Below are 14,730 nucleotides of genomic sequence, written 5' to 3'. Positions count from 1 at the left end.
ATCTATCAGGACTGGAGCGTGGAGGTGGCAAAGAGAAGGGCTGGCTTCAATCGGGCGAAGGGAGCGCTTCACAGGAAGGGGGTGAAGTTTGGCCTGTTACAGCCGGCTCGCCTCTGGGTCACTTACAAGGACCGCCAGCTCTACTTTGACTCTCCAGAGGAGGCCTAGGCTTTTGTCCAGGCAGAGAAAGTGGACTCGAACTGAGGACTGGGGGGCTGGGGAACGATGTACATTGTCCGGAGGCTTTGTCCTCCTTGGTATCCTTTCGTTTTTATTGGCTGTGTTTGATGTTGCTTTTTCGTTGCTCTGCTTCTTCGTTTTTTGGGGCTGTTATTTACTGTGGTCTTTTTAGTTTTTTCCACTGGTGGAGGATTGGGGAGCTGTTCGCGGTCCCACTGGGTCATGTGCCCGTCTTTTTCCCGAGTGTTGGGCTGGGGGGGCGGGGTTCGGGATGGAAGCGTGGGCTTTCTTCCCGCGCTGGAAGAGTTGGGGGCAGGGCCGGCACTAGGAGGGGAGATTGGTGGTTGCGTTGTGGTATGGCGGGGGTAGCCGGGGTGGCGCATACTGAGCCAGATCCCGGACCTGGGGACGGGGGGTTTGATCCTGGGTGAACACTTTAATACGGTGCTGGATCCGGCTCTGGATCGCTCGAAGTCTAGGCCGGCTAAGAGGCCGGCGGTGACCTCGGTGCTGAGGGGGTTCATGGATCAGATGGGAGGGGTAGACCCTTGCACGTTCTTGAAGCCTAGGGAGTTCTCCTTTTTCTCCCATGTTCACAAGGATTAAACCCGGATTGACTTTTTTGTTCTCAGCAGGGCGCTGATCCCGAGAGTGGTGGGGGCGGAGTATTCGGCGATAGCCATATCTGACCATGGTCCGCGTTTGGTGGACCTGGAGCTGGGGGAGGGGAGGAATCAGCGCCCGCTATGGAGGTTAGATGTGGGGCTTCTGGCAGAGGAGGAAGTGTGTGGCCGGGTCCGTAGGGGTATAGAGGAGAGGTGCAAATTGGGGTGGTTTGGGAAGCGCTGAAGGCAGTAGATAGAGGGGAGCTTATATCCATTCGGGCATACAGGGAGAGGCGGGAGAGGATCGAGAGGCTGGTGGAGGAAATGGTAAGTGTGGATAGGAGGTATACGGATTTCCCGGAGGAGGGGCTTTTGAGGAAGCGGCGCAGTCTCCAAGCGGAGTTCGATATACTGACCACCCGGAAGGCGGAGGCGCAGTGGAGGAGGGCACAGGGGGCGGTATATGAGTATGGGGAGAAGGCAAGTCGGATGCTGGCCCACCAGCTCCGGAAGCGGGAGGCGGCGAGAGAGATAGGGGGAGTCACAGATGCAGGAGGGAACTTGGTGTGGGGTGGCAGGGACATCAATGGGGTGTTCAGATCCTTTTATGAGGGGCTGTACCAGGCAGTGCCCCCTAGGGAGGCGGGCAGAATGGACCGCTTTCTGGATGGGCTGGAGTTCCCAAGAGTAGAGGATGAGCGGGTGGAGGTTCTGGGGGCCCCAATCGAGTTGGGGGAGCTGATGGAGGCGCTGGGAAATATGCAGACAGGGAAAGCGCCAGGACCTGACGGGTTCCCGGTGGAATTTTACAAGAAGTTCTCAGATCTGCTGGGCCCGCTCGATTGGGCCGATCTCGTTCCTTAACGTGGACGCAAAGTTGTTGGCAAAGGTACTGTCCAGAAGGGTGGAAGATGTGGTCCCGATGGTTATCCATGAGGACCAAACGGGGTTTGTGAAGGGGAGGCAGCTGAATGTCAACGTACGGCAGCTTCTTAATGTTATGATGATGGTGCCGGTGGCTGGGGAGGCGGAAATAGTGGCATCGATGGATGCGGAGAAAACTTTTGACAGGGTGGAGTGGAGTTACCTGTGGGAAGTGCTGAGGAGGTTTGGGTTTGGTGAGGGATTCATCAGCTGGGTGAGGTTGCTGTACAGCTCCCCGGTGGCGAGTGTGGTGACGAACGGGAGGAGATCGGAGGACTTCCGGCTTTCCCAGGGGACGAGGCAGGGGTGGCCCCTTGTCTCCCCTGCTCTTCACGTTGGCGATTGAGCCCTTGGCCATGGCGCTGAGGGAATCGAAGAACTGGAGCGGGATTGTGCAGGGGGGGGGGGGGCACCGATTGTCATTGTACGCAGACGATTTACTTGTACGTCGTGGCTCCGGCTGGGGGGATGCCAGAGGTGTTGAAGATACTTGGGGACTTTTCGGGCTACAAGCTCAATGTGGGGAAAAGTGAGCTGTTTGTGTTGCACCTGGGGGACCAGGAGAGGGAGATAAGGGAGCTCCCGTTGAAGAGGGCGGAGAGGAGCTTTAGATATCTTGGGGTCCAGATAGTTAGGAACTGGGGAGCCCTGCATAGGCTTACCTTCTCGAGGCTGGTGGAACAGATGGAGGAAAAGTTCAGGAGGTGGGATGCGCTGCTGCTTTCGTTGGCGGGCAGGGTCCAGTCGGTTAAAATGACGGTACTCCCGAGGTTTTTGTTTCTTTTCCAGTGCCTCCCCATATTGTGTGGGCGCGGAAGGCCCCGAGAGTAAGGAGGGTATTCCTGGAGCGAAGAAGGGAGGTAGGCGGTTTGGCGCTGCCCAACCTGTGTGGGTATTACTGGGCTGCAAATGTGGCAATGATTCGCAGGTGGGTGATGGAGGGGGAGGGGGCCGCATGGAAAAGGCTGGAGGTGGCGTCCTGTGTGGGTACGAGTTTGAGGGCATTGGCGACGGCCCCACTTCCGCTCCCCCGGCAAGATATTCCACGAGTCCGGTGGTGGTGGCGTCCCTCAAAATTTGGGGGCAGTGGAGGCGGCACAGGGGGGAAGTGAAGGCCTCAGTGTGTGCCCCGATACGCGGCAATCACCGGTTTGCACCAGGGAGAATAGATGGTGGGTTTTTGAGTTGGCATAGAGCAGGCATCAGGCGGATGGGGGACCTTTTCCTCGATGGGAAGTTTGCGACTTTAGAGGAGTTGGAGGGGAAGTGGGGCCTGCCCCCTGGGAATGCTTTCAGGTATATGCAGATTAGGGTGTTTGTTAAGCGGTAGGTGGCTGCCGCCTAGGGGGTTGCAGGATAGGGTGCTCTCAGGGACGTGGGTCGGTGAGGGGAGGATCTCGGCGATTTATCAGATGATGCAGGAAGAGGAGGCCTCGGTGAAGGAGCTGAAAGCGAAGTGGGAAGAGGAGCTAGGGGAAGAGATTAACGATGGGACGTGGGCGGATGCCCTGGGGAGGGTGAACTCGTCCTCTTCTTGCGCACGGCTCAGCTTAATTCAGCTGAAGGTGCTGCATAGGGCGCACATGACTGGGGCCAGGATGAGCCGGTTCATTTTGGGGGGGGCGCAGATGCGGGAGGTGTTTGGGAGCTCCGGCAAACCACACCCGCATGTTTTGGGCATGTCCGGCATTGGAGGGGTTTTGGAAGGGGGTGGCGGGGACTTTGTCCAAGGTGGTCGGTTCCAGGGTGGAGCCGGGCTGGGGGCTCGCGATCTTTGAGGTAGCATCGGAGCCGGGAGTGCAGGAGGCGAGAGAGGCCGGTACACTGGCCTTTGCGTCTCTAGTAGCCCGGCGTAGGATTCTCTTACAGTGGAGCGACGCGAAGCCCCCGAGCCCGGAGGCCTGGATCAATGACATGGCCGGGTTCATCAGGCTGGAAAAGGTTAAGTTTGCCCTGAGGGGGTCGGTACAAAGGTTCTTCCGGCGGTGGCAGCCGTTTCCCGATTTCCTGGCGGAGAGGTAGAGGGTGGTCAGTCTCAGCAGCAACCCGGGTTGGGGGGTTCAAGATTTGTTAAGGGGTTTTGTTTTTGCGACAGTGTGTTTGCTATTTTTTTCTTTCTTGTATTGTTATTAGTTATTAATTTATTACTTTGTATTGGGGGGATTTCTGTTTCTGTTTAGTTTTACACCGTGTTTACTTTAACTGTTGGGAGAAAATTTGTTGTTGAAAAATTTGAATAAAAATTATTTTTTAAAAAAGAATTCTGTTCTGCAGGGACGGGTGGTTTTAGCAGCCAGCAGGTGAAATTGACAAAGGAATGTATTTTTCAGTCTGGGTAATGCATAGTGGTTTGTCTGTGGAAGTCCCTGGGGAGTTAATGTGCTTTGCAGCCTGCAGGGATAAGGGGCGCGATTCTCCGCTCCCACGCCGGGTGGGGAGAATCGCGGGCGGGCTGCTCAGGCACCCCCCGCGATTCTCCCACCCCCTCCAAAATGGCGTGTCGCGTTTTGGGACACGCCGTTCAGAGTTTTTCACGGCAGCCCGCGATTCTCCGACCCTCATGGGCCAAGCGGCCTGCCGTTCCCGACCTATTCACGCCAGCGGCAACCACACCTGGTCACTGCTGGCGTGAACATGGCGCCAATACCTGGTTTGTGGCTTGTAGGGGGCGGAGTGGGGAGTGAGCACCACGACCGTGCTTGGGAGGGGACTGGCCCGCGATCGGTGCCCACCAATCGTCGGGCAGGCGTCTCAAAGGGACACACTCTTTCCCCTCCACCGCCCCGCAAGATCATGCCGCCACGTCTTACGGGGCAGCGGAGGGGAAGACAGCAACCACGCATGCGCCGGTTGGCGCCAGGGGAGAGAATAGGGGGCCAGGAGCGGCCTCCGACGTCATTGTGAACCTCTCCGGGTTTCATGACGACGTCAGGCCTTGCGGAGAATTCCGCCCAAGTTGTTTTTCAGCTTCAGGAGATTAGGTCATTGCTGGGTGGAGTCAAGGAAGGCAGAGAGACATTTTGAAAGCATTAGAGAGGCAGTGGGTAGAGAAACTTTGGAGGCAGGAGTTGCTTTCTGATCTGCCTGATGCTGAGTCCACAATTCGCCCACAGCAAGTTAGATTGAGATGTGTATGTTTCTTTTGTTGTTGTTTGATGGGAAATTGAGTAGTAGTGTTTAAGTAGCAAATTAAAAGCTGTTCTTTTTGGATGTGAATTTAAAAAGTTTAATATTATAGTTATGATAATAATGTTTGTTTTAAAAACAACCAAGCCCGATTTCTTCGTGCAATCACTCCCAGAGTGAATAATTGTTTCCGCACAGTCTTCCAGATAAACTATAATATTGGGGCTTCAGTCCAGTATCCGAGCCACTGTTGGGGGGCTGGTCTGGGATTGTAATATCCTCTAAAATTCCTGGCCCTTACCTTAAATCTATGTCGCCTGGTTGTTAACCCCTTTATTAAAAGGGGAAAATGTTTCATCCCGTTGGAAGGGCTCTTCTTGTTTATTATCATAGAATTTACAGTGCAGAAGGAGGCCATTTGGCCCATTGAGCCTGCACCGGCCCTTGGAAAGAGGACTCTACTGAAGCCCATGTGTCCACCCCATTCCCATAACCCAGTAACCCTACCTAACCTTTTGGACACTAAGGGGCAATTTACCATGGTCAATCCATCTAACCGGCATATCTTTAGACTGTTGGAGGAAACCGGAGCACCCGGACGAAACCCACGCAGACACGGGGAGAAAGTGCAAACTCCACACAGAGTCACCAGAGGCTGGAATTGAACCCGGGACACTGGAGCTGTGAGGAAGCAGTGCTAACCATCATGCCGCCCCTGCTTATTCCTTAATCCCCCTTTCTCTTAACTCCGGTACAGACATATTCAAGTGAGATTAATTACTCACTTGAATATGCAAATCTGGATCCCGCCCATTGAGGGCAAGATCCAGATTGGGATGCCTCAACAGATCTCGTTAGATATCACGAGAGGTATCGGGGGGAAACAGGGGGCTCGATGGAGGCTCCACTGGGTGGCAACCATCGGTTCATCCCGGGGAACACGGATGGGGGATTCAGGGGGTGGCAAGGGCGGGCATCAGCAAATTGAGGGACCTGTTTATTGGCGGGAGGTTTGCGGGCCTGGGGGAACTGGAAGATAAATTTGGCCTTCCCCAGGGGAACATGTTCAGATACCTGCAGGTAAAGGCGTTTGCTAGGCGACAGGTAGAGGGATTCCCTTTGCTGCCCTCGCAGGGGCAATGGACAGAGTGCTTTCGGGGGTGTGGGTAGGAGAGGGGAAGGTGTCTGACATCTATAAGGTAATGCAGGAGGTGGAGGAGTCGTCAGTGGAGGAGCTGAAGGCTAAATGGGAGGAGGAACTCGGGGAGCAGATAGAGGACGGGACTTGGGCGGATGCCTTGGAGAGAGTCAACTCTTCCTCCTCATGTGCGAGGCTTAGTCTCATCCAATTTAAGGTGCTGCACCGGGCCCACATGTCCGGGACTAGGATGAGTAGGTTCTTCGGGGGTGAGGACAGGTGCACCAGATGTTCGGGGAGTCCTGCGAACCACGCCCATATGTTCTGGGCATGCCCAGCACTGGAAGAATTCTGGAAGGGGGTGGCGGGGACGGTGTCGAGGGTGGTTGGATCCAGGGTCAAACCAGGGTGGGGACTCGCGATCTTTGGAGTTGCGGTAGAGCCGGGAGTGCAGGAGGCGAAAGAGGCCGGTGTCCTGGCCTTTGCGTCCCTAGTAGCCCGCCGAAGGATTCTGCTACAGTGGAAGGATGCAAGGCCCCAAGTGTGGAGACCTGGATCAGTGACATGGCGGGATTTATAAAATTGGAAAAGGTCAAATTTGCCCTGAGAGGATCAATACAAGGGTTCTATAAACGATGGCAGCCTTTTTTGGACTTCCTGGCTCAGAGATAGGTAACTGGGTCAATAGCAGCAGCAACCCAGGGGGTGGGGGGGGGGGGGGGGGGGGGGGGGGTGCATTATTGTAGTGTTTATTCTGTAACTTTATAGTGTGTTAATATGCGTTGTTGTTAAAATGCTGGGTTGTTCATGGGGATGGGGCGAATGTATATGATTGTTAATATTATTGTTATTTTCGGTATTTTACTAAGGTGCGTCAATGTTGTATAAAATCAAAATTTCTCAATAAAAATTATTTTTTTAAAAAAAGATATCACGAGAGGTAACAAGCATCGCAAGTCCCGGGAGAGGCCTCTCATGAGGTTTAATCGCCTCATCGCATCCCGGGTTGGGCGCGATGAGGCCGGTAGATCGCGCTCAAGTGTCTCCATAAAGTCTGATACTTGTAAGTACTGCATTTTCTAACCTGTGGTGACCCTGAATGAACGACTCTACAAAGAAGACAAATATCAGCTTAAACCAAAAGGAAAATGTCAATCAGCATGCTGTGAGGAAAGCGTGCTAAAGAACCACCATTTCAAGCAAAGATCCTTATCTTTTGGCCTTCATCCTTATTATTTTTACCCCTTTCCACCCGTTTGTTTATCTTGTGTGTGAGCCGAGGACGGGACAGTTAAAGTGGGTAGCAGTAGTGGTAGGAGCAGCTAGCTGTTGTCCAGTTGTATTCATTGCATATTTCAAGATAGTCCTTGTTATCAATAGACAGTAATTGTGCTTCAACTTACAAACCTGGCAGCTGTAGGGCCAAAGACCTCAGGAATTTTAAAAGAATTGTTGGTTAATTTATTTTGTTGTGACTCAGGGGCATGTGCGGCTGGAATTGACCACGCACTTGCCCAGGGTGGCATAACACCATCAAACCTATATAGGTCCCCCTTCTGCCTTCTTTGCTTGTAGGAGAACAACCCCAATCTAACCTGTTTCTCTTTGATAACTGAAATGCTCCAGCCCAGGCAACATCCTGGTGAATCTCCTCTATACCCTTTCTTGTTGCAATCACATTCCTCCTTTAGTGTGGCGACCAGAACAGCACACAGTACTCTAGTTGTGGGCTATTTATACTGTGGAGTAGGAATGAAAGATGATCTAGTCCACTCCTCCACCATACCTAGTACCTCTCCCATGGCACCTTCCCATGCAATCGCAGAAGGCGTAACACCTGCCCCTTTACCTCTTCCATGCTCAACATTCCAGGCCCAAAACACTCATTCCAGGTTAAGCAGCATTTCACTTGCACCTCTTTCAATCTGGTCTATTGCATTCACTGCTCCCAATGTTGTCTCCTCTATATCGGAGAGCACAGTAAGAAGTCTTACAACACCAGGTTAAAGTCCAACAGGTTTGATTCAAACACGAGCTTTCGGAGCGCAGCTCCTTCCTCAGGTGAATGGCGAGGTATGTTCCAGAAACATTTATATAGACAAAGTCAGAGATGCTGGACAATGCTTGGAATGCAGGCATTTGCAGGTAATCAAATCATTACAGATCCAGGGAGAGAGATAATCACAGGTTAAAGAGGTGTGAATTGTCTCAAGCCAGAACAGTTGGTAGGATTTTGCAAGTCCAGGCCAGATGGTGGGGGGTGGATGTAATGCGACATGAATCCAAGATCCCTGTTGAGGCCGCACTCATGCGTGCAGAACTTACCTATAAGTTTTTGCTCAGCAATTCTGCGTTGTCGCGTGTCCTGAAGACCGCCTTGGAGAACGTTTACCCGGAGATCAGAGGCTGAATGCCCTTGACTGCTGAAGTGTTCCCCGACTGGAAGGGAACATTCCTGCCTGGTGATTGTTGCACGATGCCCGTTCATTCGTTGTCGCAGTGTCTGCATGGCCTCGCCAATGTACCACGCTTCAGGACATCCTTTCCTGCAGCGTAAGAGGTAGACTACATTGGTTGAGTCGCACGAGTATGTGCCGCGTACCTGGTGGGTGGTGTTACCATGTGTAATGGTGGTATCCAAGTCGATGATCTGGCATGTCTTGCAGAGATTGCCCTGGCAGGGTTGTGTGGTGTCGTGGTCGCTGTTCTGAAGTCTGGGTAATTTGCTGCAAACAATGGTTTGTTTGAGGTTGCGCGGTTGTTTGAAGGCCAGTAGTGGGGGTGTGGGGATGACCTTGGCAAGATGTTCATCTTCATCTCCATATCATCTATATCGGAGAGACCAAACACAGACTGGGTGATTGCTTTGCTGAGCATCTTCGGTCTGTTCGCATTCAGGATCCTGACCTTCCTGTTGCTTGCCATTTTAACAAAAGACCTTGCTCCCATGCCTGTTCTTGGCCTGCTGCAATGTTCCAGTGAAGCACAACCCAAACTGGAGAAACAACATCTCATCTTCCGATTAAGCACGCTACAGCCTTCCGGCCTGAACATCGAATTCAACAACTTCAGATGATCGGCCCCACCTCGACACATTTGTTTTCATTTCATTTTAACTGTCTTTTACCATTTCTTTCTTTCCTGCACCTTTCTCCTCTTTGCTTCCCCCTTCCCCTACCCCCACACCTACCGTTAATCCTCTGATGTTAGTTTCCCTGCTGTTTGACCCTTCACATCTTTTGTCCTCTCTGGGGACTGCCATTAGCACTCTTTCCCCTTGGTTTCTGTGGCCATTAGCATCCAGTTTCCCTGGGTTTCTGTGGCTATGACTCATCTTTCATTCCTACTCCACAGTATAAATATTTCCCACTCTCTCTGTCTGTTAGCTTTGACAAAGAGTCAACGGACTCGAAACGTTAGCTCTTTTCTCTCCCTACAGATGCTGCCAGACTTGCTGAGATTTTTCAGCATTTTCCCTTTCGTTACCACCTCCTGAATAATGAATTCCATCATGACAAATATTAGGTTATCTGGCCTAAGTTTCCTGCTATTCGACACCTTCCTTTTTTGAATAGGAAGGTTACATTTGGAGTTTTCCAATTCACCAAGACCTTTCCAGAATCTATAGAATTTTGGGTTATAATCAATGCATCCGCTATCTCTTCAGCCACTTCTTCTAAAATCCTACGATGCAAGTCAACAAATTGAGGGGGCTTATCAACCTTTAGTTTGCCCAGTGCTTTTGCTCGAATGAGGATTAACTTTCTATTTTCTTCCCACCCTTTTGACACCAGGTTTCAAACACGAGCTTTCGGAGCGCAGCTCCTTCCTCAGGTGAATGGCGAGGTATGTTCCAGAAACATTTATATAGACAAAGTCAGAGATGCTGGACAATGCTTGGAATGCGAGCATTTGCAGGTAATCAAATCATTACAGATCCAGGGAGAGGGATAATCACAGATTAAAGAGGTGTGAATTGTTTCAAACCAGAACAGTTGGTGGGATTTTGCAAGTCCAGGCCAGATGGTGGGGGGGTGGATGTAATGCGACATGAATCCAAGATCCCTGTTGAGGCCGCACTCATGCGTGCGGAACTTAGCTATAAGTTTTTGCTCGGCAATTCTGCGTTGTTGCGTGTCCATAAAAGCGCCTTGGAGAACGCTTACCCGGAGATCAGAGGCTGAATGCCCTTGACTCTGAAGTGTTCCCCGACTGGAAGGGAACATTCCTGCCTGGTGATTGTCGCACGATGCCCGTTCATTCGTTGTCGCAGTGTCTGCATGGTCTCGCCAATGTACCACACTTCAGGACATCCTTTCCTGCAGCGTAAGAGGTAGACTACATTGGTCGAGTCGCACGAATATGTGCCTCGTACCTGGTGGGTGGTGTTACCACGTGTAATGGTGGTATCCAAGTCGATGATCTGGCATGTCTTGCAGAGATTGCCCTGGCAGGGTTGTGTGGTGTTGTGGTCGCTGTTCTGAAGGCTGGGTAATTTGCTGCAAACAATGGTTTGTTTGAGGTTGCGCGGTTGGTTGAAGTGGCTACCATTTTAACATTATGACAGAGAAGGAGGCCATTTGGTGCATTGAGTCCTTGTTAACGGCCTATCAAGTCCATGTTGACTCTCTTTGAAGCATTCCACTCAGTCCCATTGCTCAGCTCTATCCTCATAGCCTGCAAATTTATTTCCTTCAAATGCACATCCAATTTCCTTCTCAAATCATTGATCATGTCTGCTTCCTCCATTCCCTAATGGAACATTGTTTCTCATCTGCCTAATCCAAACATGTCATAGTACACCTCTATGCAATCTTCCGAGTCTCCATCGCTCCAAGGAGAACAACACCGGCTTCTGCAACCTAACCCCTTCAGCCACATTTCCTCATTCTTTGAACCATTCTGGTAAATCTCCTCGGCGCCCTCTCAAGGACCTTTCATCTTTCCTAATGTGTGATGGCCAGAACTGGACACAATAATCTAGTCATGGCCTAACCAGAGCTTTGTAAAAGATTCAACATAACTGTCCTGCCTTTGTACCCAATGCCTTTATTTTTGAGGCCCAAAGTCCCATATGCTTTGTTATTCACTCTCTCAATATGTCCTGCCACCATCAAAAGTCAGTGCTCCCTGCTCCTGCATATGTTAGAATAGTGCTGTTAAGTCTACAGTGCCTCTCCCTACCCCTGCTGGCAAAACGCATCACCTCACGTTTCTATGTACTAAGTTCTGTCACTCGTCTGCCTATTCTGCAAGTCAAACTATGTCCTGTTGCAATCAATTTGCATCATCCTCACCATTTGCCATTCCTCAGAAGTTTGGTATCATCATAACATTTTGAAATTTTACCTTGCATTTCAAGATCCAAGTCATTTATATATAGCAAAAGCAAACAGTGGTCCAAGAACTGACTCTTCTGAAAGACCACTATCTACCATCCTCCAGTCTGAAAAATAACCATTTATCATAACTCGCAACTTTCCAAATTTTGGATTTTTAAAAATATATACAATTTGACCTGATGCTCCTGCTCATGAATCTCATTCTGTTAACCACCCATTTGCGTGGTACTATATCACTTTCTTAAAGTCCATATGGACAACATGAGCTGCATTCCCTTCATCAACCTTCTCTGTTATCTCACCAAAATATTCAATTAGATCAGCCAAAGACAATTAGCCTTTTACAAATCCATGCTGGCTATCTTTAATTAACGTAAATGTGTCCAGTGCCTGTTGATTGTTTTCCCCACTTATTGTTTCTAAAACCTTACCCACCACTAAAACCAAACTGGCCTGTAGTTATGAGGACTATCCTGAATTAGAGGTATCACATTTTGCCCTCTTAATGTCCCCTTTACTTGAACCCTACATGGGCAGCAGGGTAGCATGGTGGTTAGCATAAATGCTTCACAGCTCCAGGGTCCCAGGTTCGATTCCCGGCTGGGTCACTGTCTGTGTGGAGTCTGCACGTCCTCCCCCTGTGTGCGTGGGTTTCCTCCGGGTGCTCCGGTTTCCTCCCACAGTCCAAAGATCTGCGGGTTAGATGGATTGGCCATGCTAAATTGCCCGTAGTGTCCTAATAAAAGTAAGGTTAAGGGGGGGCTGTTGGGTTACGGGTATAGAGTATAGGGTATAGGGTAGATACGTGGGTTTGAGTAGGGTGATCATGGCTCGGCACAACATTGAGGGCCGAAGGGCTTGTTCTGTGCTGTACTGTTCTATGTTCTAACTAACTCAATTTCTAATTTGATGAAAATGTTTCTAGGAGGTGCATTTTCACTATAATGGGCAGTCAATTTTCTTCTGTTATGGACTTCAATTCCGTTAGCCATACAGTTCACCTTTGTTCTATTGTAACCATTTTCAATCAGGAAAATATTGACAGCATTATTCAGGTTTAAAAATAAATAAATAAATAATTTAAAAGAGAGAAGGGGGGAAAAAAAAAAAAAAAAAAAAAAAAAAAAAAAAAAAAAATCGCAATTATGCAGTCATGTCTCCTTCGCAATTTGTTTCGATCATGTGTACACCAGCAAAGATTAAAGTTCAAATCTACACAAGGTGTTTATAAACATCCTGCAGAATAACACTAAAAATATAGTACTGTTTGTACATTTAAAGGTTTTCAAAATAGCATATTGCCTTTGTAAAGATAGAAACACGTAGGGGGTGGAAAAGTAACTTTTATTTTCTTACTGTGTGGCAACCTTCATTCAATGAAGTGGAATTCCAACCATTTCTAGAATGGATAGGCGATGCACTTCTCCAGATTACTACTTAACCAACAAAGTTAAAAATGACTCCACGTTAATTAGTGTCTCTACAAATAAGGGCAAAAAGCATATTTCTCCTTTCCACCACCTGCTATCTCTCTCCCCACCCCCCTCCCTCCCCACATCCCTGCCATCTGGTACATTCTCCATTCAAAAATATGAAGTATTCGGATTGTTCTTACCTCTCTATGCCTTGAACGTCAGAATACTGGAACATGTGAGGTGCAATGTTGCTTCCACCATTATGTCGGTTGAACTTTGAACACAGGGATAAGCTATTATATTTATAAATATATTTGAAACGGTGAAATTGTAACTTCCAAACCCACTCACTAATGAAATAAAGTAATTACAAACTACGGTTTTATAAACTGAAAAGTCTCCAGCTTTACTGGGAGGGCAAGTTAAATCGACATGCCAACATTAAAAACAAATTGAACTTCATGGTGCAAGAATTGGGATATTTAAAATACTCCCATAAACAGGTACTTTCAGTAGCTGAAAAGTTACTTTTCAATATTTCACTTACTCACCCACTCTTCTATCAAGTCAAAACAAAGTTTGTTCTCACTAGTTCCCAAATTCAACACACCCTAAAAAGAGAAAAAAAAAAGTTCAATTGAGCAAAATACTGTAGATGCTGACAAATTGGAAATCTAAACATAAAATGCTGGAAATACTAATCAGGGCTGGCAGCACCCAGGGAGAGAAAAGGAGTTCATCAGAACTCCATTTTTTTGTGGCACTCTTGGAGATGTTAATTCAGATACAGTAGCACATTAAATGTCACAATACTATAAATGTTACGAATAGTGACTAAAAACATTAATGGACGAGCCACATAAATATATGGTTGTAAAAGTGGGCTACGACTCACCTCCTGACTCCCGAAACCTTTGCAGCCTCTACAAGGCACAAGTCAGGAACGGGATTGAATAATCTCTACCTGCCTGGATGATTTCTACTCCAACCAGGCTTCAGAGCCTCAATGCTATCCAGAACAAAGTAAGAAGTCTTACAACACCAGGTTAAAGTCCAACTTGAAGAAGGTCACCTGAAGAAGGAGCTGCGCTCCGAAAGCTCGTGTTTGAAACAAACCTGTTGGACTTTAACCTGGTGTTGCAAGACTTCTTACTGTGCCGGCATCTCCACATCATGGCTACCATCCAGAACAAAGTAGCCTCTTTGATTGTCACCCTATCACTCCCATTCACACCCTCTCTCCACTGGTGCATCATGGCTGCAGCATGCATCACTAACCAGATACACTCAGCAACTCACCCAGGCTCCTTCAACAACACCTTTTAGACCAGTGATCCCTATCACCTAGAAGGACAAAGGCAGTAGGCAGATAGGAACACCACCAGCTGCACGTTCTCCTCAGAGTCACACCCCATCTTGACTGAGAAACATAGAACAGTACAGCACAGAACAGGCCCTTCGGCCCTCGATGTTGTGCCGAGCAATGATCACCCTACTCAAACCCACGTATCCACCCTATACCCGTAACCCAACAACCCCCCCTTAACCTTACTTTTTAGGACACTACGGGCAATTTAGCATGGCCAATCCACCTAACCCGCACATCTCTGGACTGTGGGAGGAAACCGGAGCACCCGGAGGAAACCCACGCACACACGGGGAGGACGTGCAGACTCTGCACAAACATAAAAGAGTTTTTTTATCAAGAGTCAAACGTCTGGAACACCCTACCTTCCAACACCAGGCCTACTTATACAGCAAAGAATGCAATAATTCAGGAAGGCAACTCAACACCATTTTCTCCAAGGCAATCAGGGTTGGGGAAAAAACAGTTCTGTAGACGGGTCACATAAATTCAAAATGTTAACAATGTTCCTCTCTCCGCAGATGCTGTCAGATCCTGCTGAATTTATCCAGCATTTTCTGTTTTTAAATTATTTTGTTTATGGGAAAGAAAGCCAACGACACCATATTCTGTTTAAAAAAAAAATTTAAGCTTA

At 49.0% G+C, this 14,730-nt stretch overlaps 1 protein-coding gene across 3 annotated transcripts in view; it reads right to left on the bottom strand.

Moving 5' to 3' along the window:
- Window positions 1-14,730, bottom strand: part of LOC119966024 (1-aminocyclopropane-1-carboxylate synthase-like protein 1) — a 55,139-nt gene that overhangs the window by 35,284 nt on the left and 5,125 nt on the right. For all 3 annotated transcript variants that reach the window (XM_038797172.1, XM_038797173.1, XM_038797174.1), the window contains exons 2-3: window positions 13,282-13,341; window positions 12,931-13,004 (exon numbers count right to left, since the gene is read on the bottom strand). In XM_038797172.1, the coding sequence (XP_038653100.1) occupies window positions 12,931-13,004; window positions 13,282-13,341 (134 nt within the window). The remainder of the gene's footprint in view (window positions 1-12,930; window positions 13,005-13,281; window positions 13,342-14,730) is intronic.

The sequence above is a fragment of the Scyliorhinus canicula genome, chromosome 5 (genome assembly GCF_902713615.1).
Source record: "Scyliorhinus canicula chromosome 5, sScyCan1.1, whole genome shotgun sequence".
Lineage (NCBI taxonomy): Eukaryota > Metazoa > Chordata > Chondrichthyes > Carcharhiniformes > Scyliorhinidae > Scyliorhinus > Scyliorhinus canicula.
This window is presented reverse-complemented; position numbering and strand designations above follow the sequence as displayed.